This window comes from Hemicordylus capensis, chromosome 1 (assembly GCF_027244095.1).
Source record: "Hemicordylus capensis ecotype Gifberg chromosome 1, rHemCap1.1.pri, whole genome shotgun sequence".
Taxonomy (NCBI): domain Eukaryota; kingdom Metazoa; phylum Chordata; class Lepidosauria; order Squamata; family Cordylidae; genus Hemicordylus; species Hemicordylus capensis.
The window spans coordinates 399873262-399898250 of record NC_069657.1 but is presented as its reverse complement, the minus strand read 5'-3'; the positions used below and the strand labels follow the sequence as shown (position 1 = coordinate 399898250).

At 45.5% G+C, this 24989-nt stretch overlaps 1 protein-coding gene across 1 annotated transcript; it reads left to right on the top strand.

The window, feature by feature from the left end:
• Positions 1-4464: 4464 nt before the first annotated feature.
• On the top strand, positions 4465-23574 carry KCNK16 (potassium two pore domain channel subfamily K member 16). Its single transcript, XM_053283188.1, has 5 exons — positions 4465-4677; positions 16474-16588; positions 17718-17884; positions 22241-22406; positions 23348-23574. Exons 1-5 carry the CDS (start codon positions 4465-4467, stop codon positions 23572-23574), a joined length of 888 nt encoding a protein of 295 aa, XP_053139163.1.
• Positions 23575-24989: the final 1415 nt, after the last annotated feature.

The window sequence follows — 24989 nt, the reverse complement described above, 5'->3', positions numbered from 1 at the left end:
GCTGGAAGCCTACAGGCAGGAGTTGAGGGCATGCCCTCCCTCCTGCTGTTACTCCCCTGCAACTGGTACTCAGAGGCATCCTGCCTTTGAGGGTGGAGTTGGCATACAGTCCTCCGACTAGTAGCCAATGATAGATTTCTCCTCCATGAAGTTATCCAAACCCCTCTTAAAGCCATCCAGGTTGTTGGCTGTCAACACATCTTGTGGCAGAGAATTCCACAAATTGATTATGTGTTGTGTGAAAAATTACTTCCATTTGTCGGTCTTAAATTTCCTCGCAATCAATTTCATGGGATGACCCCTTGATTCTAGTGTTATGTGAGAGGGAGCAGAATTTCTCTCCACTTTCTCCACACTATGTATGATTTTATGGACCTCTATCATGTCTCCCCGCTGTCATCTTTTTTCTAAACTAAAAAGCCCCTGGTGTTGTAGCCTTGCCTCATAAGGAAAGTGCTCTAGACCCCTGATCATCTTGGTTGTCCTCTTCTGTACCTTTTCCAGTTCTACAATGTCCTTTTTTTAGATGTGGTGACCAGATTTGTGAACAGTACTCCAGGTGTGGCCGTACCATCGTTTTGTATAAGGGCATTATAATCTTAGCAGTTTTATTTTCAATCCTCTCCATGGAGGATCTCTAGCATGGAATTGGCCTTTTTCACAGCTGCTGCACATTGAGTTGACACTTTCAACGAGCTGTCCACCACGACCCCAAGATCCCTCTCTTGGCCAGTCACTGACAGCTCATATCCCATCAGCATATACTTGACTCTCCCAGATACAATTTGAGTGTGTGTGCACATGTTTGTGCAAACACACACACATAGCAAAACTGCACATTTAAGGTAACACATAGTTTTTGTCAAAGGCCCAATCTCAAGCAACAGTCAGGACTTAAATCTTTGAGAAGAGGAAAAGCCAGGCATGTTCCCACCACCAGCTGTCAAATTGCAGGTTCCAGACTTCAATAGTAAGGATGAACTGGGAATCCAGAGCCATAGAGATGGTCCTCTCTGAACCAGACTCACCCATAGACATACCATGAATCTCTCACCTTTCAGTGCCCACTCACTGGCACAGGAAACACATCACGCAAGAGGTGCCTGGAGACAGCAGAGGTCCCAGGTACAAGGGCTGCCCCTTTAAAGATCCATACTCTACAGCAGAGGGTGTGGCCTCAGGCCCACAGACATAAAAGGCCCCATTTGTAGCTGAGACTCCCTTGGATCAACTTGCTCCCTCAGAGCTCTCCAAGGTCCTGCAGGCTGGCTCATAAGAAATCAGACACTTAAATTTCAGTTGTCCTTATTGTCTGGGGGAAATCAAATATCTTTGTTAAATAATTAAATAATGTAGATTTGTCTATTCATTTACCTCATCCAGCTGCAATGCATCTCATCCTCAACTGTATCTTTATGCCATGTTTTCTGTCTAGCTTAGACAATTGATTATTATTTTTTAAAAAGCACACACACTCATTTCCTCTTTCTACAGATCTTGATTATTAAACCATCCTGAGGACATATCATCTTATCCAGGACTCCCTATTCTTAAAAAAAAATAAAAATCTGCATGATAGATTTTATTTTCCATTAATTGATTTGTGGTCCCTGCTACTTTGATATGCTTTTAAAGTGATAGTTTATTCCTGCCATTAGAGATAATAATCCTGTCAAAAGTCATTAGAACTCGTTGCATTTCAGCCTAACCAAATAGGTTTGTTTCCACATGGGTGAACAATCACCGGTTTCAGATGCAAAAACCTCAAGTAAAATGATATCCAAGCCTAAAGAAGGGCTTGCTGTTACAGTCATGGAACGATCACAGTTGCTTTTAATGGTGAAGCATCTGATGAAAGCCCCAGAATTTTTTTTTTGAAAAACATTCTTATATGGATTTTACTCTTCTTTGGGGTTTTTTTACCCAAATAAGAGATCCAGTCATCCTCCTGGTCCCAGTGAGCAGTACATTCAGGCCTCAAAACATCTAAGAATATAATTGAATAAAATAAAGCAACAATGCACATGCAATAAAAACTAAAAGCGAAAGAACAAGTCCAGTTCAAACAGGATCTCCCATCTCACACCATCCCAAAAGCAGAGTAAAATAACTGTCTTCAAAAGTCACCTACAGACTGCAAAGGATGCAGCAGCATAGGCCACTTGGGGGAGGAGTTTCAAAGCTTGGGGGCCACTATGAAGAAAGCCCTGCACATGCACCAACTAACTGAACCTCAGCAGGTGCTGGCATATGGAACAAAGCCTCTCAGACAATCTTAATGGACAGAATTATAAGGAAGCAGGGATGCAAGTATTTGCATGTATTAATGTACAGTGTTAGAACTGGTGATTTCTGCTGAACCATCTCAAACATGGCCTCTGAAAGGAGGGATGCAAGCATCTGCTCTATCAGCCCTTTTTAAGCTTCACTGACACACTAGCTATTACTAACATGTACCCTACTAGCATGTCACAAACAGTTGACACATACCATAGTCTGGCTGACATGATGCACAGCATTACTGAGCCATAATACTGTAGGCTGGGTCTGCAGTGGCCTTCTAAGCAAGCCCTGACACTGTTCAGAAGCAGTGGATGTGAAAGGGGAAACCTGTGGGACCATTTCTTCCTCGTCCACTGCTTCTGAACAGTGTGGGTTGCTTAGGAGGCCACAGCAGACTCAGGGTGGACGTTTACAGCTCCGTAATGCTGTGCATCATGTCAGCCAGTGTTTTGTAGATGTTACTGGCATGCTAAGTGTATCAGGGACAAATCACATATTATATTAAATGTGTTGAGAGACACGTTTAAGACTGGCAATGTCTTGTTTAACAACAACAGCAGCCATGGGGGCAATCCTGATTGGAACCATAGCATGCAGAAGGAGGTCACCCTTCCCTCTGTGCTCTTTTCCCATTGAAAAGCACCCTTGAAACTGCTATTTGCCCACACATTGGGGGCAAATATTGACATTGGGGCCTGGTTTACATCCCCTGCAGCTGTTTCTTATTAAAGAGGAGCATAAGAAGCTACCTCATGCCAGGTCAGATCACTGTTCCATGGGACTCCGTACTGTCTACACTGACTATTATTATTATTATTATTATTATTATTATTACATTTATATCCCGCTCTTCCTCCAAGGAGCCCAGAGCGGTGTACTACATACTTGAGTTGCCTTTCACAACAACCCTGTGAAGTAGGTTAGGCTGAGAGAGAAGTGACTGGCCCAGAGTCACCCAGCTAGTTTCATGGCTGAATGGGGATTTGAACTCGGGTCTCCCCGGTCCTAGTCCAGCACTCTAACCACTATACCACGCTGGCTCTCAGCAGCCCTCCAAGGTTTCAGGCAGGATTCTTTCCCAGCCCTACCTGAAGATGCCAGGAACCGGACCTTCTGGGTACAAAGCAGATGCTCTACCACCGAGCTATGGCCCCATGCCCAATTTTGCCAGTTTTAAACACACCGCTTGACAACCTATTGAACAGAACATGTAGTTTGGCTCCCAGTCACCTTGCAATGTTTGCCATGTCGACTGGCCCATGCAAGACAATTCCTGACATTAACAGAGGGGGTTTTCTGTTCCTTTCTATCTGTGATCATCATTGCTTCCTTCAGGCAAAATCTGTGGAACTATCTGAGCTAACGATTAACCTTTAGCCTGCTTCCCACACATACACCCCACTCAGACTGAAAGGGCAACCTAGAGACGGGAAGCTGCAAACAGAAGAGGCTCCAACCGGAGAAATCGGGACTTCATCAAGTAAGAAATAATGCAGCAGAGAAGCTGGGCAGTGAACTTGCTAAGGTTAAGAGAGGAGAGCTATTTGGTAATTAGGCCAACAAGAAGAAGCTTGTGAGCTCCATTATGTTGTGCACAATGGGATTCTCTAGCTTAGCATACGCAAGGCCACAGCTACTGACTTTGCGGGGGGCAGCTCTTTGTTTGGGGGGATCATCCATAACTAGAGACATTATTTGAGCATCCTCATCCTGTGTCCTAGTGGTTACAGCAAAGTGTTGAACATCACATCTCCTGCTGTTTGCCACTGGCTCTGCTGCCACCTCACTCGGTGACTTGAGGTAAGTTGCTCTGTAACTTTCTACCTCAGTCAGCCCATCCAGAAAATCAAAAAGATCAGCTTCATGTGTTTAAAAAAGGATTGTCCACCCATGGATACCTAAAAGTATGTTATCATCTTTGAATGACAAACCGCTATATCAAGTGTTAACAATAATAAGTGTTTTGCTCACCGCTGAAGATAAAGGGACAAGGGAGTGAAATCTGTTTGCATTAGTCTCATGTTGTCCAGGCCTGATGCTCATAAAACAGAATCTTAGCAGCGTGTGCTGAAAATACAACCATGCTATTCTTCCGTGCCTCTTGGAACAGAAACATTAACCCAAGCAGCACTCAGTTCGGCTCGGTTTAACTAGGTTGGCTGTGCCTTCCTAGCAGTAGCCATGCCGCACCTGATCGTGTGCAACCGGCAGCTCAACTGGACTTTGACTCTGGTGCTGGGGTATCTTTTCTACCTCCTCCTGGGTGCCGTGGTGTTTCAGTTACTGGAAAAACAGGCGGAAGCCAAGACTCGGAACCAGTTCCAAATGGAGAAACTGAAGTTCCTGCAAAACTACACGTGCTTGGATCGGCAAGCCTTGGAGCAGTTTGTGCAGGTAAGGAGAGCAATCAGGATGTGAGTGCTCTGGTAGCTCTACTCAAGGAGTCAATATTGGGCCCATCCACAGTATGTAAATTAATCTGTGGGACAGGTGCCTGGTGGATCCTGGCTTAGACAGGAGGTTGGCCTTGGCCTTCCATTCCTTCCAGCCCACTGCTTCTTTCATTGCAGAGAGGTTTGTAGCCATAGAGGTTGAATGAAAACTGTTAACCAAAATGAATAGCAAATGCCAGGAAGGTTTAAAAAGCAACCCACTAATGAGAAACTAGTGCCCTTTCACATCAGCCATTTTGCCTCCTGGCATCATTTGGTGTGCTGTCTGTCTCTCGCTCTCGCTCTCTTTTCCCTAGCCCTTAACAAATATGCACCTAATATCTGTCTCACAATGATACTAGTCCAGTACCTCTATTCCACCTCTCCAGTACCTTTCTTTCATCCCATTACCTCTATTCCACCTTTGATTCTGCAAAAATAAATTTTACTTTTAAAAACCCCACTCCAACTCTTATCCTCCAACATCTTGGGACCCTAGGAAGAAGATACTGTACACAGCTAATCGTGATAAATGGTTGCTTGATGTAGAGAGTGAATATTTAGTGGTGCAAGGCAGACACATGCAAAGGAAGTTTGGTTTCTCAACTTGGGTAAAATCTGAATCCTTGTAATCACTGTGAACAGCACTAGCACTTTCTATGAACAGTACTTGCCCTAGAAAAAATTATGTCTATGGTTCCTATTTAGAGTAAGCTACACAATACAGAAAGAAAATGTTATTTATCTACTTAAGTATTTAAATCCTGCATTTTGGCCCTTACAAGACCCATTTCACAACATCGATCAATTTCTTTTACAAGATTATGTAAAATGATTTTTTAAAACATAAAATATCACAAGCATGCAACTAAAACAAAGAACAGGACCAAAGGAAAAACAGATGAATAACTGATGGTAACAATAAATAATGCCTGCCGGGTTTATTATGGCAAAGGCCATGGCCTCTCTGCACAATCTGTTTTACTGAGCAGTAAATACACAATTATTTCTCTTTCACTGCATGTCTCGCTTAAAGGCTGCTCCTTCTGCTGAATGAATATTGTTATTTTTCAGCATTCAAATGTCTAAATTTTGTACCTGGAAAAATGTTATTCTTCCCCTCCCTATAAGTGCATTCATTGCTATTGTGGTAGCTGTGTGGGAGCACGGTAGTGTGAGTGTCACAGGTAACTACTAGATTGTTTGATTTATTTAAAAACAAACACCTTGCTCTTTTACCCCCCCAGGGGTACTTACAAGCCAAACACTGGGCAACATTTCATGACTAAGCACCATTTAAATCAATGACAAGTTAGTCATGCTGAACTTAAATCCCATTAATTTCAATGGGACTAAGTCATGATTAACTTCGTCTGGATGGTACTCATTATTTTTTAACATCTAAATATAACATCATTAAGCTCTTCTAACTAGGCAAAGAAGCACCTTTTAAAGTGGTACGTTTCATATTGGGCAGAGGAGAACAACTGCCCCTATTCAGTCCAGCAAGGTGTCTCTTCACGGTCTTCAGTGTCTAATGCTGGTGTCTTCTTTGTGTGTGCATGCGCACATCTATGTATGTGCACACATGCATCTTAGATTGTATGCTCTTTTGAGACAGAGAATAATTTTCTTATACCTTTTGCTCTGAAAACTTTTTTTGTTGAAAAACAGTTAGACCCCTGCTAACTGAGCAAAGAAACACCCTTTAAAGTGGTGATTGTCTTAAATTTAGCAGGGGGGGATCAACTGGCCCTATCCAACCCCAGCACAGCATCCCTCCAGTGGCTGTTGCTGGTATCTGCCTTGTGTTTATTTTTAGATTGTGAGCCCTTTGGGGACAGGGGACCATCTTATTTATGTATTATTTATTTTCATATGTAAACTGCTTTGAGAACTTAGGTTGAAGAGAGGTATTTTGTTCATTTTGTTTATTTATTGATTGTTAAATTTATATACCGCCATTCAGTAAAACAATCCCAAGACAGTTCACAGAAAAATTAAAACAAGACTATAAAAATACACAATTAAAATATTAATCTAAAATATAAAAACATGAGTCTGACAAAGATTTAAAATACAAGCATAAAATCACTATACAAAATACAATATACAAAGAAGCAGCAATAGAGACAATCATATAAAAGCCTGGGTAAAAAGCCAAGATTTATTATCTTCTTTATATATAATTCTCTTAAATGTACCCATTGTTAATCTCATGTGTGGCAGCTCTCGCGAGAGTTCTCAAGCAGCTGCAGGATAGGATAGCAACAGAGACCGGGGGCGGGGGAATAGCTATGCTGGCTGGAGGAGGCGGCGGGCCGGCCCGGCTGCTGGGAGCAGGAGGCGGTAGCGGGGCGGGCCAGCTGCCAGGAGCAGGAGGCAGCATTGGGCCAGACCAGCCTCAGGGAGGAGAAGGCGGTGTCAGGCCAGCCCAGCCGCAGGGAGAAGGTCAGGTGGGCGGGAGGAGGTGATAGGCTGACTTTCCGGTTGGCTCGCCAGTCAGAAAGCACGGGAGTGGGAGAAGAAGTAGGTTGGTTGGCCAGAAAGCCCAGTCAGCAGGGCAGGGGGAAGAAGAAGCGGGCTGGCCAGCTCGCAAGCCAGAAAGCATGAGGGGCGAGAAGTGGGCAAGGGGAGAAACGGGCCAGCCAGCCAGAAAGCCGGGCAGGGGGAGAAAAAGGCAGTGGAGGGTGGAGGCACAGATGCTCTGTGCCTGGCCCAACTAGTTTTTTAAATTGCCTGCCAGCCCTGGCTGTTTGCAGCCGGGACTAGGAGTCTACGGGCTCCTGATCAGCATTGGGGGAATGCTCACAATGCACATGCACTTGCATGGTGCATTATGGGAGTTCTGGGAGGGCAGGGTGACACCCCCCCCCCAAGCCCTCTGCACTGCCAAAGGAGGTAAACTTTTAGGGGCTTCCTCTCCACTCTCCCTTGAGGCTTTTCTCTCCAATCTCAAGAAAGGGCTCCATTACTTTTATTATTTCCTCAAGATTGTTTACAAAACTGTGGGAAAGAAGGGGAAGATTTCCTCCCATCCCTATAAGCTCTTTGGGAAGCAATAAACACAATACAGAGAAACAAGACCTCTCTATAAATGTTTTCCCTCCTTTCCTGTTCCTGAGTGGGCATTCTTGCCCTGAAATGTGTTCTGTGCATAGATTGTTCTTTTAAATGTGGTTTCCTATGTACAAAAATTGTGCTGTTCAGAAATGAACCCTGTGAATGGGGCACTGATTAAGCACACCTCTTCCCCCACAAGTCACATCCAACAGTACTGTTATCTATTCAGCAGGGTAAGTGCTTTAATTAAGCCACAGTCCAATCAGTGGTGACACCAGAAAAAAATGAGGCGGACACAGAAGGGGCAAAGTGACGCAACAGGTCATTCCACCTGGGGCTGGTAAAGAGACTGTAGGTGCCTCTTTAGGAGGGATGAACGAGCAAGCGGAGGGAGAGATGAATGGGAGACCAGCGAGTGGCTGCAGGGAAGGAACGGGCGACTGCTGAGTGGGGGGAGGGAGGAATGGGAGAACAGAGGGAGGGAAGAATGGGTAATGGGGGGGACCAAAGGCTGAGTGCACTAGCGCACAGATGCTCTGTATGGGTTCAGCTAGTTACAAATATTTATATACTGTAATTCGACAATGTGCCCAAAGCAATGTACATAAATAAATAAGTGATAAATAAATAAAATAAGATGGTTCCATGTGCCCAAAAGGCTCATAGTCTAAAAGGAAACATAAGGTAGACACCAGCAACAGCCACTGGAGAGATGCTGTGCTGAGGCTGGATAGGAACATTTTCTCTGCCCTTACTAAATAGAAGAGAATCATCACTTTAAAAGGTGTCTCTTTGCTCAGGTAGCAGTGTTTTATATTAACCTATCCACACATCTATACATTTAATATGCTAAGGTCGTGCATGGCAAGCCCCCCCCCCCAGCCACAACCGAAGGGCCTGCCCCCCGCTGCAGCCACGATCTGTTGTTGCTGACCATGGGGTGGCTTAAGGCAGGGTGAGGAGATGGGACAGAGGGCTGAGTTGGGGGGAAGCAACAGGCAAGCGGGTGACCAAAAGGCCAAAGGGCGAGTGGGGGGACGAACAAGCAAACGGGGGAGAGCAACTGCTGAGTGGCGAGTGGGGTGGGGGGAGGCACGGGGGAGGCCAAAGGCAAGTGGGAGGGAGGAACGGGTAAGTGGGTGGGGGAAAGCAACTGCCAAGCGACAAGCGGGGTGGGGGGAAGCAAAGAGCGAGTGGTGAGCAGGGGAAGGAACGGGTGAGTGGCGGGTGGGCAGGGAAAGCAGCTGCCAAGCAGCGAGCAATAGGGATGTGCACAAAGATCGTCTTTGCTGACGGGGGGTAGTGCTTTAAGTGCAGGGGAGGGTGTATTCACCCCTCCCGCCACATTTCCCCCGCCGGCTCGCTGTCATTTTGAAGCCCCTCGGGGCGGCAGCGTTCCTCCCTGCCGCCCCGTTTGCCCCGTTGGCCGGAAGTGGCCGGAAGTCGCGAGCGCGCGTGCGCCCGCCGTATGTGCGCGCGTGCCCTTCTGCCATGTGCACGTGCACGCACGACGGGCGCACGCGCGCTCGCGACTTCCGGCCACTTCCGGCCAACGGGGCAAACGGGGCGGCAGGGAGGAACGCTGCTGCCCCGAGGGGCTTCAAAATGACAGCGCGCCGGTGGGGAAAATGCGGCGGGAGGGGTGAGTACACCCTCCCCCGCGCTTAAAGCGCTACCCCCCGTTGGCAACGAAACGCCGAAACGCCCCCAGTGCCGAAACGTTTCGGAGGCCTTCATAATGGCCTCCGAAACGTTTCGGGCACATCCCTAGCGAGCAAAGGCGAGCAGGGGGACGAACGGCCAAGCAAAGTCTTGCGGGAGGCCGAGCTTGGGAGAAAGGCCGAGGGAGAGGGCCTTCTGCCGCCCCACCAAGTCTCTGGGGTGGGGAAGGCTGACTGAGGGGGTGGGAAAGCTGAAGTGCAGGTTCAACTTGTTTATAAGATTTATATTATTTTACACAGTCAGACAGGTGTTATTGACTGGTTTGTTTTATCCAAACATCGAGTCCTTCCCAAGGACCTGGGATGCCAGAATTTTATTGTCGATGTTGTTGCTGTTGTTATAGATATCGTCGCAGAATATAGGCTGTTCGTAGTAAAGCTGCTTTTTGTAATTGGTTGATGGTGATTTCTGTGGCCCCTATGGTGTTGAGGTGCTCTTCAAGGTCTTTTGGAACTGCACCCAGGGCGCCAATTACCACTGGGATTATTTTGGTCTTTTTCTGCCACAGCCTTTCAATTTCAATTTGAAGATCTTTGTATTTGGTGATTTTTTCTATTTCTTTTTCTTCTATTCTGCTATCCCCTGGTATTGCTATGTCAATTATTTTAACTTGTTTTTCTTTCTTCTCCACTACAGTTATATCTGGTGTATTGTGTGGCAGATGTTTGTCTGTTTGTAGTCGGAAGTCCCATAATATTTTTACATCTTCATTTTCTTCAACTTTTTCAATTTCATGGTCCCACCAATTCTTGGCTACAGGTAGCTTGTATTTTTGCAGATGTTCCAGTGTATCATCCCTGCTACCTTGTCATGCCTTTGTTTGTAGTCAGTCTGTGCAATCTTTTTACAACAGCTGATTAGGTGGTCCACGGTTTCATCTGCTTCTTTACAAAGGCGGCACTTGCTGTTTGTGGTTGATTTTTCTACTTTTGCTAGATTTATAGTAGTAGTAGTAGTAGTAGTAGTAGTAGTAGTAGTAGTAGTTAAATATTTGTAAATAATAATAATAATTAATAAAATGTTCTGAGGGATGTGAGAACACTGTTCAGAAGCAGTGGATATGAAAGCCTCATTTCTGCGGCTTTCCTCATTCACAGCAGAGGGGAAACCTGTGGAACCATTTCTTCCTCGTCTGTTTCTGAACAGTGTCAGGGCTTGCTTAGAAGGCCACTGCAGACCCAGCCTACAGCATTATGGCTCTGTAATGCTGTGCATCATGTCAGCCACTGACTATGGTATGTGTCAATAATAATTAATAAAATGTTCTGAGGGATGTGAGGATTGTACCCACGGGCTCTGTCCACAACTTGTGTGCATTCAGTTAAACCCTTTGCATGCACAAACTGTACCCATATTGATCATGCAGGCTAGCTCATTGTATGCACATAAGGTCACAAATTCTATTGAACAAGCATAGGTCGGGGAGAATAGCAAGTATTACCCGCTCTCTCCTCATTTTGTCCTTTTCTTGTTTATTGGAATATTGATTGACTAGAACCCTTATTTCTTAAGCTTCCCCTTATTCCTTGACCTTTCATATCACCTGATATGTGTATGTCAATCGTGGGTTTTCCATTTCTGTACCTGTGCAGAGAACATTCTTTGATGTAGATCAGGCCTGCTCAACTTAGGCCCCACCCCCAGCTGTTTTTGGACTACATCTCCCACAGTCCCCAGGCACAGTGGCCAACAGCCAGGGATTATGGGAACTGTAGGCCAACATGGGCAGGAGGGCTGATGTTGAGCAGCCCTGATGTAGATGAATATCATTTTTGTGGTGGGCTATATGCTTCCTTAACACACCTAGTTTTATACCACTGGTGGAACAACAAGTTGAGAGTTGATCTAGAAGCTATGAACTTAGACCATTTGTTATAAGATGAGCTTGATCAGAAGTATGGAACTTGACTTTGTGTGGAAAATGGAATTATAGACATAGAAAAAAGGACTCTGACCTTTTCCAGAGAGCCGGAATAATAATTCAGAGGTTATACTGCTCTTTTAAAGTCCAATAGACATGCTCAAGCCAAGCGAATTTCTCACCTATATGTGCTATTATTATTTATCTACTAATACTAATAGAACATAAGAATAGCCCTGCTGGATCAGGCCGAAGGCCCATCTAGTCCAGCATCCTGTTTCACACAGTGGCCCACCAGATGCCTCTGGGAGCCACAGGCAGGAGTTGAGACATGCCCTCTCTCCTGCTGTTACTCCCCTGCAACTGGTACTCAGAGGCATCCTGCCTTTGAGGATGGAGGTGGCCCACAGCCCTCTGACTAGTAGCCGTTGATAGACTTCTCCTCCATGAAGTTATCCAAACCCTTCTTAAAGCCATCCAGGTTGTTGGCTGTCACCACATCTCGTGGCAGAGAGTTCCACAAGTGGATTATACATTGTGTGAAAAAGTACTTCCGTTTGTTGGTCCTAGATTTCCTGGCAATCAATTTCATGGGATGACCCCTGGTTCTAGTGTTATGGGAGAGGGAGAAGAATTTCTCTCTATCCACTTTCTCCACACCATGCATGATTGTACAGACCTCTATCATGTCTCCCCGCAGTCGTCTTTTTTCTAAACTAAAAAGCCCCTGGTGTTGTAGTCTTGCCTCATAAGAAAGGTGCTCTAGGCCCCTGATCATCTTGGTTGCCCTCTTCTGCACCTTTTCCAGTTCTACAATGCCCTTTTTTTGATGTGGTGACCAGAATTGTACACAGTACTCCAAGTGTTGTCGCACCATAGTTTTGTATAAGGGCATTATAATATTAGCTGTTTTATGTTCAATCCCCTTCCTAATCCATAGCATGGAATTGGCCTTTTTCACAGCTGCTGCACATTGAGTCGACACTTTCAACGAGCTGTCCACCACAACCCCAAGATCCCTCTCCTGGTCAGTCACCGACAGCTCAGATCCCATCAGCGTATACTTGAAGTTGGGGTTTTTCGTCCCAATGTGCATCACTTTACACTTGCCAACATTGAACCGCATTTGCCACTTTGTCACCCACTCCCCCAGTTTGGAGAGATCCAAACCCAAAATAATATGCTCTATTGATAGTATTTCCTCTACTAAGTTGGTGCTGAAAATGGTGGGATAGGTAGGAACATGGCCATTTTGAAAGCACCACAGTTCTCAGAGAATCATGTGCTATTGTGCTTATGTTATTTCCTAAGCCTCACCTACTCCTTATACTAAGTATGTCGAAGATAATATTTATGTTACCTCTATATATCCCCTTTTCCCTACTAAAGCGATACACATCTCCCCCATTACTAACTTCTGTGCAAAACAGAAAGAAATTTAACCTTTCATCTATCTATCTCCCGCCCTCCCTCCTGCTTTAGAGATCAGCTAAACAATGAGAAATTATTATTCCACTGACCTGATTATTACATGCAGCACCACCAAGAGTTTCCTTTTGCTATTTTTAACCTTTTGCTTAAGCTGAACTGCTGTATCCTCAAAGCACTCACTGACTTCATGCAACACCCGTTTCCAACAAGCTTCAGTAGACATACATACCTTTGTTAAGACAAAATGATGTACATTAGATAAATTTAATTGAATAAACAGTTCAGAAAAGTTTATAAATGCAGCAGAAATGTCATAATTCTGGATGAGAATATTTCTCTGAAAGAAATGAGGATTACATTTGCTACAGTACATTTAAATACTGCAACACAGAGAGTAATAGGAACACAAATCCCAAGTTTCATTTTAAAACCCCAATCTTGCCAAATCTGATTGTTTCAGAGGGGGGAAAGTCTGTTTCACCACTTGAAATGTTCTTCTGTCATTTAACTGTAATTTCATTTAATTGGGATTTTCTGTCGTTTAAGTGGGATTTTGATTTGAGCAATTAAATGTTCTTTAATTAAGTGAATTAAAATCCAAATTTATTTATTTATTTGGAGCATTTACATACTGCCTTTCAATAAATTTCACAAGGAAGTTGAATTTGTCGCATTTATTTTCCCCAACACTACATGTTTAACTGAAGTTCCTAACACATTTCTGTCCAAAAGCAAACATATAGTCTCTGGTGGACCTACTTCTGAAAGTTCTACTTCTACTACTTCTGAAGTTCTGAAAATCTCTCCACACTTTACAGAGGTACTCTCATTAAAAAGAAGCTCACCTTTTGAGCTTATGCCTGCGGCAAGGACCTGTGTATTTTCTCTAGTGCTGGCTATTCTGAAAGAGCTCACTAGAGGGCACCAACACTTCAGCCTTGAAGTATCTCTCACCAGTAAAAAGCATCCATAACCACAGTACATAGCAGGTGATGAGAATTCACCATCCTTCGTTGTGTACTTTGACCAGCACACTCGTCCTCCCTCTTGCACCCACACTGAGCATCTCTGAAGCTGCAAACAGGACACTGGGACCTCTGTAGCGGCTGGACCTGACTGCTGGCATTGTGTGGGCTAGATTTCCCTGTTGGCATTTCTCTAAATTCCATATCATATAATGAAGGACCTTTTCTTGGACCATAGCAAGAGCCAAAGAATCAGTAAGGAATCTTAGATATAGAAGGGCCACCCCAGAAAGCCAACTCAGACCATCATAAAATCGTTAACATATAGGGAGCAGGCTTGTTAAGCTGTGTCAGACTGACAGTGCATCTCTAAGCACTACTTACCTTTGGCTGACTGGCAATGGTCTCTCCAAGACTTATCTGGAGAGGCGAGAGAGCCAACCTGTGACCTTTAAACATCCATAATCATTTAGCCCGATCTGCTCCTTGGTTTTCCTCGGAGCTTAGGGCGATAAAGCAACTCGGGTGACGGCTGGAACGACAATGGAGGAAGAGTCGTCTCGAATCCGACCGAACACGGGCTAGAGCCCATTTTAGGGACTACGCCGTGGCGGTGGGGGCGGCAAAGAAACGTTTTTTCTCCGCCTCCATTGTGTCTGCTCAGTGCAGACAAACAGAGCTGTTTCATGTGGTAAAAACCTTGCTCCACACATCCCCCCAGACAATGGGAGAGGAGTCATCTACAGCTCTTTGTGATCAGTTTGCCTGTCACTTTGCAGATAAAAGTCGCTCGCATCCGTGCTGACCTGGACTCCAGAGTTTTGGCAGTTCTGGCAGACGTGCCTCTGGTACCATCTGGTCCCGTTGTGCTGGATTCTTTTCAGTAGGTGCGGCCTGAGGATGTGGACAAGATCCTGAGCAGTGTGCGGGCGACTTCGTGCGCTCTTGACCCTTGCCCTTCATGGCTAATAAAAGCTGCCAGGGAGGGGACAGGCAGATGGCTGGAGGTGATCGTTAATGCTTCATTAAGGGAGGGCAGGATGCCATCGTGCCTTAAGGAGGCGGTGGTAAGACCACTATTAAAAAAGCCCTCCCTTGATCCCTCCAACCTGGATAACTTTAGACCTGTGTCTAACCTTCCCTTTTTGGGCAAGGTGATAGAGTGTGTGGTGGTGTCCCGGCTGCAGAGGGTCTTGGATGATACGGATTATCTGGACCCTTTTCAATCTGGTTTCCGCCCCAGGTATGGGACTGAAACTGCCTTGGTCACTCTAGTGGATGACCTATGCCGGGAACTAGACAGGGGGAGTGCGTCCCTGTTGGTTCTGCTGGACCTCTCGGTGGCGTTCGATACCATCGACCATGGTATCCTTCTGGGCCGCCTCTCGAGTATGGGAATCGGAGGCACTGCGTTGCGGTGGTTCCGGTCCTTTCTTGGGGGGAGGGTCCAGAAGGTGGTGCTGGAGGACTACTGCTCGGCCCCGTGGCCATTGGCCTGTAGGGTCCCGCAGGGATCGGTCTTGTCCCCCATGCTGTTTAACATCTACATGAAGCCGCTGGGAGAGGTCATCCGGGGACTTGGACTGAGTTGTCAGCAATATGCAGATGACACTCAGCTCTATCTCTCCTTGTCATCTGATCCTAGGGAGGCAGTAGATGTCCTGAATCGGGGGCTGGAGGCCGTGATGGGCTGGATCTGGGCTAACAAACTGAAATTGAATCCGGATAAGACGGAGGTACTGTTGGTCAGTAGGAGCGCCAATCGGGATGAGGAGATTTTACCTGTTCTGGATGGGGTTGCACTCCCCTTGAAGGAGCAAGTACGCAGCTTGGGGGTACTACTGGACCCGGCTCTGCTTTTAGAAGCTCAGGTACAGGCGGTGGCCAGGGGTGTCTTTGCATGGCTTCGGCTAGTGCACCAGTTGCGTCCCTTTCTTGAGAAGGCAGATCTGGCCACGGTTACCCATGCCTTAGTCACATCGCGGCTGGATTACTGTAATGCGCTCTATGTGGGGCTGCCCTTGAAGAATATCTGGAAACTGCAGCTAGTGCAAAACGCGGCAGCGAGGGTGCTATCCGGAGCTGCCAGTTGGGAGCACATCACCCCCATTCTGAAAGAGTTGCTGCCGGTTCGTTTCCGGGTCCAATTCAAGGTGCTGGTTTTGACCTTTAAAGCCCTTAACGGTTTGGGCCCGGGGTATTTGAAGGACCGCCTGCTCCAGAAGGTTGCTTCCCGCTTGATGAGGACATCTGAGGGGGCCCTGCTCCGGGTGCCGACAATGAGAGAGGCCCGGCTGTCGTACACTCGGGACAGGGCCTTCTCTGTTGCTGCTCCCAGACTTTGGAATGCTCTCCCAGTGGCCATTCGCTCCTCGGACTCCATCACGGCTTTTAGAAAGCTTGTTAAAACTTGGCTTTTTACCCAGGCTTTTACATAATCATTTTACTGCTGCTTCTGTGTGTTTTTACTTGTATTGTTTTTATGCCTGTTTTTTATGTTTTTATATTTTTTAGCTTGATGTTTTTATTATCTTTTTATTGTATGTTTTTAACTTTTGTAAACCGCCTTGGGGTTGTCTTTTAACGAAAGGTATAGAAATGCAACAATAAAATAATAAATAAATAAATAGCCATTACTGCCTCCCAGTTTCTGACATGACAACTCTTTCCTGTCTCTTCATCTATAAATGATGGCTTGGTCTGCTCTTCCATTCAGGTCATTATGGAGGCCTGGGAGAAAGGTGTTAACCCTGAGGGAAATTCAACCAACCCCAGCAACTGGGACTTCAGCAACAGTTTCTTCTTTGCTGGGACTGTTGTCACCACCATAGGTAAGATGACCTACTTTCTGTAGGACAGTTTGGGTTTTCAGGACTGTGAAAAGCTGAGTCACTTGTAACTGAAGGTACAAAGCAGTTCTTGCAGAGCTTTGCCAGAAAATCCACAGTCATCAAAAGGTGTGTTTAAAAAATCCTATTTTCAACCAACACCCATTTCTACAAGTACCTTTTCCATGACTAATAGTCTGGTCTTGCAGAATGGAACTATGTCAGTTTTGCACAGTGATGCTGCCGAAACTCATGTTTACGTCAAATATGAGTCGAGTACCGTGGCTCCAAAAGTTCTTCTCCAGGTCAGATTTTAATGTGAGCCACAGAATAAATAAAGTGTTCCCTGCCTGACTGCCCCTCACCTACCCACCTTCAATCTTCCTCATACCCAATGGTGTGAGAGAGGCTGCAACAGTGGTGGTGGTGGTGGAATGGATTAAGGAAGTAGAGCCCCTCTCTCCCTACTTTGGCAGCTACTGTGAAGCTATGGCTGCAAGCCAGGCACCAGGAACACTAGAAAATACAGATTTCTCAGTGCTACTGGCAGATATCAGTAGGTAAGGAGGGAAGCAGCCTGGTAGGTGAGTGGGAGCAACTTTGGGAGTTTACAGGGGACTTGGGAGAGGGGATGAACCCTGCTGCACTCCCTTGGACATCATTGGAAGCACGACAGGGCCTAAACTGGGCTCAGAATATCTCTAGCTATTTCCCAAGTTTTGAGAAAAATAGTTGTTTGCTGAGCCCAAAGCCAACCCGCCACCACCCCCTCACTAGGCATGCGTGAAATCTCATTTTTAAATGTTCACAGAAGTCTGAAAGCATGGCTGTGTAAACCTGGAGCATGAACTTGCCAAAGTTAAGTACTTTTAAGCCTTGATTTCAAAGGGAGAGCAAAAAAAAAGTGCTTCAAATCAATGGGAGTTAAAACTGCTTGGCATTGGCAGGATCACGGCCCTCATCAATGGCATGCCCAAATCTTAGGGGCAGGGATTGGTCTCCAACTCTAGAATAATATTTCACAGTAGGACTTCCTTCTGCATTTATAGAGTTGTACTCTTAGGATGGTGAAGCAGATTTTGAGTCTCATTATGAGTCAGTGACACACATGTCCCTTTTGCTTTTTTTGCAGGTTATGGAAATCTGGCCCCCAGCACAGTTCCTGGGCAGGTGTTTTGTGTATTCTATGCCTTGTTTGGAGTGCCCCTTAATTTGGCATTTCTCAATCAGCTGGGGAAAGGGCTCAGCTCTCACCTGATCAACTTGGAGGGATGGGTCCACAAGCCAGGTCGAGCCCGGGTACAGTTGCTTATTTATCATGGTTGTTTTTCATTACTTTTCAGAATGTGACTTTCACAGGCAAGGATATCTTGGACTCACCCCAGCACATGTAGGCTGTTGCTACGTCTCCTGAGGTTGGGGATATCTGTGGAATTGGCTGTGCCAGTACCTTGGGGAGGACAGTAACAACCTATGTAGAGCATTGCATCCTTTTTGGACTTTGGAAGCTCTAGATACCACCTTCTTCTCTCAGAATAAAGGGAGAGAGCTTCTGGGGTGCCACTCGTGGAGAAGATGGAATCACTATACCCGTTTAAGGGCTGGTTTGCAGGCCCTTGGGGCAATAAGCATGGCTAGGAAGAAAAGAAGGCCTTCACTGGAGGCCTAGAAGACCCCCTGGGTTCCACACCAGAGAAGCATTTGTAATGAAGTCCCCCTTGCTCCTCAAGGCCACCTTCTTCCCTTCCCTATTCCACTATCACTTTATGGTGGACAATTCCTTGCCATCTATTTTCACAAAGCCGACACTAAAAAATACATTAAATCTAACACGATGACCAACATCCTAATGAAGCATGTGGATTAGTAGGGTTTGGAAGGACACTCTGAGAGCCTTTGTGCAACTCGCTTTTGCTTACATTCCACTGTTTCACAAATTGCTCTGGACAACAATTATCTCTGTGCTCTGCTGTTTAACAAGGGTGCTAATACTCCCATGCACTGCCCATGATCTGGAAGGATCAGAGGTCAGCAATGTTTTTCCGTTTTTACAGAGCACTTCTAGAGCACGGGAGGCACTCAGAAATATTAGTGCTCTTGCACAGTAGTGCAAGTACAAGGAAAATGGCCAGAGTTGCGTGAGGTCTCCTGCTTCGTCCCCACAGACCCTGCTAATGCATATTTGTGATGATGTCAGACGTTCCTCAGATACCACCTGTCAGTGTCCCCTCTTATTTTTTTCATCTCTGTGTGGAATGAGTTTTGTTCTGGGTGGTAGGGGTGTGCACGAACCGGTCCGGAGGCCATGTAAGAGGCCTCCGGATCGGTCCGGAGCCAGACCGGTCCGGCGGTCCGGCACCGAGGGGGGGGGTCTCTCTTTAAGGGTGGGGGGGTAGAACTTACCCCTCCCGCCGCTCTTCCCCCTCCGGTGCTGTATCGTTAAGCAAAGTTTTTGGGGCGGCAGCGTTCCTCGCTGCCGCCTCTGCCCCCGTCGTTGTTTGTAAAGCTGTTGTAAGAGCACTCTTAGAGCAGCACGCATGCGCGTGTGGCGGCACGCACGTGCCTGTCGCCGCCATGTGCGCCTGTCGCCACTGAGCACGCGCGCCGCCGCACGGGCGTGTGTGCTGCTCTAAGAGTGCTCTTACAACGGCTTTACAAACAACAACGGGGGCAGGGACAGCAGCGAGGAACGCTGCCGCCCCAAAAACTTCGCTTAACGCTACAGCGCCGGAGGGGGAAGAGCGGCGGGAGGGGTAAGTTCTACCCCCCCGCCCTTAAAGGGAGACCCCCCCCCCTCGGTGCCAGTCCGGACCGGTCCGGACCATGCACATCACTACTGGGCGGTAGTATCAAGGCAGTGTGTGCACACATATATTCGGAGTGTGGCCTTCCTGATTCAACCTGAGCGGGATCTAAAATTAACTGGGCATACATCAAAAAACTTGTGAGCATGACACACGGGCACATGACTTAGAGGGAACCTTGCTACTTGTCCACTCCTTCCCCATCTACCTGGCTTCAACACACCCTCTCTGTCTTGCACCACTGGAAATAATGAGCTTACCTTGTGTAACTTGCATGTACACAGTGTACTGGACTGATGTACCTTTGCATAGTGTGTCAGACAGAGCAATTACAAAACACCCTTTGGACACTTTACCTTGAGCACTTGACTCCCACAATGCATCAAGTTTGAAACAGTCAGGGGAGGGCTTGCAGCTGTGGCCTCAGTGACAGAGCTCATGCTTTAGATATAGAGGTTCTAGGTTCAGACCCTGGCATCTCCAGGTAGGGCTGGGAAAGACGCCTGTGAAACCCTCAGGAACTGATGCCAGAGTCTGTGCAGATAGAGGCAATACTGAGCTAGGTGGATTAATGGACTGACTCAGTATAAGACAGTGTCATAAGCTCATACGAAATTCTAGAAACAAGCTGCAAGACTGAAATTTCATATGACATTTTTAAAAAAATCATAGAGATGATTCACAATGCTTCCCTATATAACATGATTCACAATGCTTCCCTATATAACAAGATTTCTAGGTCTGTGGACAACATTGAAAGGGAAGGGCATTTTTTTATATTTCCCACGAACAGGTTTTTCTTCCTTGTGTATTTTGATTTACTAGGAACAAAGATGCTACTTGTCAGGTTCCTTGGGAACAGCAGATTATGAACTTGCTCTAGTTGCCTCCCAGATCTCAAGCTTTATTCACATTACTGCAAAACTGCACTCATGTTCTTGACATTGGCTGCTTCAGTAAGCCTGTTCACCATCTTCCTAGTTAACGTTTGCATCCCCTAAACCCATAAAATGCTTTCTGGAATCATGCCTGCCACTAAACAACACTGTAATCTATTGCTGTGAACTTTGTCTAGATTGTTCCTCTGCTTCCCATCCAAGTTCTGCTGTGTTCTTGGATCCCACTTTCCACCTTGCCAGTCCCTGAAGGAATTTTCTTGCTTTTCTTTACCAGTCTGCTCACTGATCCTAGCTTCTCTGTCATGTTCTGGCTTCAAATATTATCTCTTTTGATTTGGTATGTGATCCAGGCTGGCTCAGACAATTAATCTTGGCCTCCCCACCACAACAAACATGCCAAGAGTCTATAGGAGAACATGTACAATTGTGTGAATAAGGTTGGACCTACACTTTATCAAGTAAACAGATCCATAGAGAATGGGAAGGCCAAGAAAGTGCAAAAAGAAGTTCTAATCCTCAGGTATTGGACTGAATGACCTCAAAGCCAGTGCAGACAAAATTCAAAGAAGCAGATGATTCAAAGGGAATCTTTTCATTTGTTCTGTGTGAGGGTCACTCTTTTCATTTGTTCTGTGTGAGGGTCACTTTCCAGTGAAGCAGTAATGGGCTTACAAATGGTATACCAACAGCCCCCACTTGGGAACTGCAACACAAGGCAGCCCTTCAGTAGCACGGATTTGAGAGCATCTTGTAAGTTATCCACTAGATAACTTCTTCTGCGTGATCCCGACCGCACATTAAAGTCATCTGAAGAGGTTCATCTCCAGTTGCCACCAGCTCGTCTGGTGGCGACTCGGAGGCGGGCTATGGAATGCGCTCCCTGCGGAAATCCACAATTTGAATTCTCTATTAGCCTTCAGGAGAGCCCTTAAAACATATTTGTCTGGCCTGGCTTTCCAGGGTTTTAAAATTTGTTTTAATATTTTAACCCGATTTTGAGGCTTTTAATCACTGTAATTGTTTAATTGTTGTTTTAAAATGTTTTTAAATTGTTAATTGTTGTATATTGTTTTAATCTGTTTTAGCTCTTTATTGTTTTAGTGATTTGTTTTAATTTGTAAACCGCCCTGAGCCATTTTGGAAGGGCGGTATATAAATCCAATAGATAGATAGATAGATAGATAGCAATAGCAATAGCACTTACATTTATATACCGCTCTATAGCCAGAGCTCTCTAAGCAGTTTACAATGATCTTAGCATATTGCCCCCAACATTCTGGGTACTCATTTTACCGACCTTGGAAGGATGGAAGGCTGAGTCAACCTTGAGCCCCTGGTCAGGATCGAACTTGTAACCTTCTGGTTACAGGGCGGCAGTTTTACCACTGCGCCACCAGGGGCTCAGATAGAGTGTTCTTAACTTTTTTTGCACCTATAGACCCCTCAGATCCTCAAGTATTAGGACTTGTACCCCATTTATAATTTTATAAATTAAAATTTTATAAATTCAAGAAAAATAAGGGATGTACCATATTTGATGATAAATTATATTTTTGAGGAGCTACCTTTACATTTATATTTAATTTTCCACAGAACTATCCCATTGTTTCAAATGGGGTTTGCATTCATTAAAGGATCAAGCAGGAGTATATTAAAAAGTCTTTTATTAGATAAGTCAGGGTCAACATCGGAGTCCCTCCTGTCCTCCTCCATGCTATAATAAAAAGCATTTCCTACTAGCTGTTCCCTGTATCTGTATCTTCCCCCTATGTTGCTGTGTTATTGTTCCTGACTGCTGCCCCACCTCTCCTACTTAGTTCTACAAATATTGATACACCCATAAGCCCCCAGGGGGTTTGTGAACCCCCGGCTAAGAACTCCTGCACTAGAACAAGTCATCTCTGCGAGATGCTCAGTGCTACTAAACTGAAAAATTTCTCCCTTTTTCTCAGATGGTGCAGACTCTGACAATGGGATTTTTTTTGACGGCAGGAACATTGATTTTTCTGGTTTTCCCACCAATGATCTTCAGTTATGTGGAAGGCTGGAGTTATGGAGAAGGCTTCTACTTTACCTTCATCACCCTCAGCACTATTGGCTTTGGAGACTATGTAGTAGGTAATAGAAACAATGGTGGTAGCATGTCCTGAGAGCACTTCCTTATCAATGGTGATTTGGGGGAGCACTAGTGAAACTTGTGTAAAGAACATGTAACATAAGCAGCCAAGATGACAGGCAGCCTTTCAAGTTGCATAGTATCATATATTTCAATCAATACTAAATGAGAACAGCAGAACAGAGAGCATCCACAACAATAAATATCCTAAAAGAGCAATCAGCACAGCTCAAAGGTGGGGTGAAATAAGGTGGTCCTCATCAATATCCTGAAGGTGGTGAAAGATGAGGTCAGTCAGGCCTCTTAGGGGAGGAAGTTCCACAACCTTGGCCCAGCCAAAAAGGAGGCCCTGTCCTCAGTATCCCCCAGTTAACCCACAATGTTTAGCCATATCTGTTAAGAGCTAAGGGATACTAAAAGGCTATGCCTTCTATAAGATTTGAATAAACCAGAGCTCCATTCTCTTTGATCTCTTCCTTTCTCGGCCTTTCATGTGCAGTTTTCAGCCATGCCCATTTCCTGTCTCTCTTGCCTTGCTTGGACGCCCTTATGAGTAGGCAATTGCTCACAAGGAGGCACCACCCTGTCACAAGGGAACTGACTGTCTAGGGAAGCCACTTCCCATATGGTTCCCCACCCCACACAGTCTTCCATCCCTGGCATGGGATCCTGTTCCCTTATTTGGGAATTCTAGCAAAGTGAAGATGTCCCTGAAATCGAGGATGTCCCCACCAACCCTCTCTAATTTGGGGGGAAATGAACTTCCCTTGGGGAAACTGTCACTTACATAGAAAGAATGCCTGCTCTTGACTTTGCATGGCTTTTCATCTTCATACATATGTGACCTGATTTATGTAAGTATGCCCATTCTATTGACAAATTACTACAGAACACAGGTGAATTACATCTAATATGTGGTCTTCTTGGGATTTTTTTCTTCTAGGCACAGATCCCAACAAGCACTATATCACAGTGTACAGAAGCCTAGCAGCAATCTGGATTGTTTTTGGCTTAGCTTGGCTTGCTTTGATCTTCAACCTGGGAGCTGATCTGATGGAGAAATTCCTACAGCTTAACTGGCAGAAGCCTAGTCCAGGCCCTGCAGAAACTGCTGCCGTTGCCAAATTAGAAGAGAACCCTGATCAACCCAGGATCCACATACCTAGCTGAAAGTGGTTCACAGATATGCAGCTTAAAGAGAGAGCGAGCGAGAGAATGAGAAAGAGAGAAATTCCATGCTCCTTCCTTTGTCTGCACAAAGCAAGGCATGTGGGTAAGAGAGTTAGCATCAAACCAAAAATGAGTGGATAATTTCACAAGGGAAAGGAGATTTTTCAGAAGATAAGAAATCTCTTAAGACAATAACCCCTCAGAAAGCAGCCAAATGAAACCCTCAGGGGAAAAGGGTTTTCTCCTGCTGCCCTTCATTCTCCTCTTACATTCACAAACATAATTCTTCTTTGTCACTACCAGTGTTCCCTCTAACAGCAATTCCCAGATGTTGTTGACTACAACTCCTATAATCCCCAAGGAAAAGTCATTGCAGCTGGGGATTCTGGGTGTTATAGTCAACAACATCTGGGAATCCCTGTTAGAGGGAACACTGGTTACCACTGTATGAAAGGATTTGCTAGTTAAGCCCCTGTAAACATTTAGCCTGCCACTTAGAACTCCTTATGCCGAAATGGCTACACTCTCCTTGGCTTCTCTCCCAATATACTCTGAATACAGATCAAGATTCTGGGATTCCAGGCAGGCTTTGCCAGCCTGTTTTCCCCCACCCTCTCTTTTTCCTGGTAAGCATGAATTGGGCTGGGAGATTATTGGGTCGTAGAAATACCACAATGGTGCACAGACCTAAATATCCAAAACCTTAAGGGCCACTTCACATGAACACAGCCCCAAAATGTGAAGAGAGGTGGGGACATGCCGGGAGTGCACCTGCCCTGATGTTGCAGAAGGACATCCTGCTGGGCTGCCAGGACGTCCTTCAATTGTGCATGAGGGTTGTTCATCCAAATGGCTCCCAGACATGCTCTGCACAACCCAGGAAGAACAGCCCACCAAGCGCTTTCGCTTCACGTTCCCTGCTCATTTCAGTGCGACAGTAAATCGAGGTCCTCGGTGTTGCAGTGATTGGTAGACAGGAAGGTTATCCTTCCAAGTGCTTTCGCCATGGGGTTACCCCTCTCATGGCTAGCTGTGAGAAAGGACTCACTATGTTAAATGTATAGCTTGACCTTGCATGCTTTTTGTTAAAAATCCGCTGCAAAGGGTCTGAATCAGTCAGAGCAGAGCAAGAATGGGGGGCAGTCCTGATTAGAATTGGGGTCCCCACAGCTGCTATTTCCCCCACCAGGAGGCAAGCTGCATTGGTGCCAATGGGAATGTTCCTCCTAAAGGATTTAATTTTTTTTAATTTAAATGTGTTATTAATGTGTTTTTATCTATTATGATTTTATCTTTTTATGAATTTTAAATGTGTTATGTTTTATATTTTTAATTCTGTACACCGCCTAGAGGTTTTTATACCAGGCAGTATAAAAATTAATTAAACAAACCAATTAATAAATAAGGAAATAGCA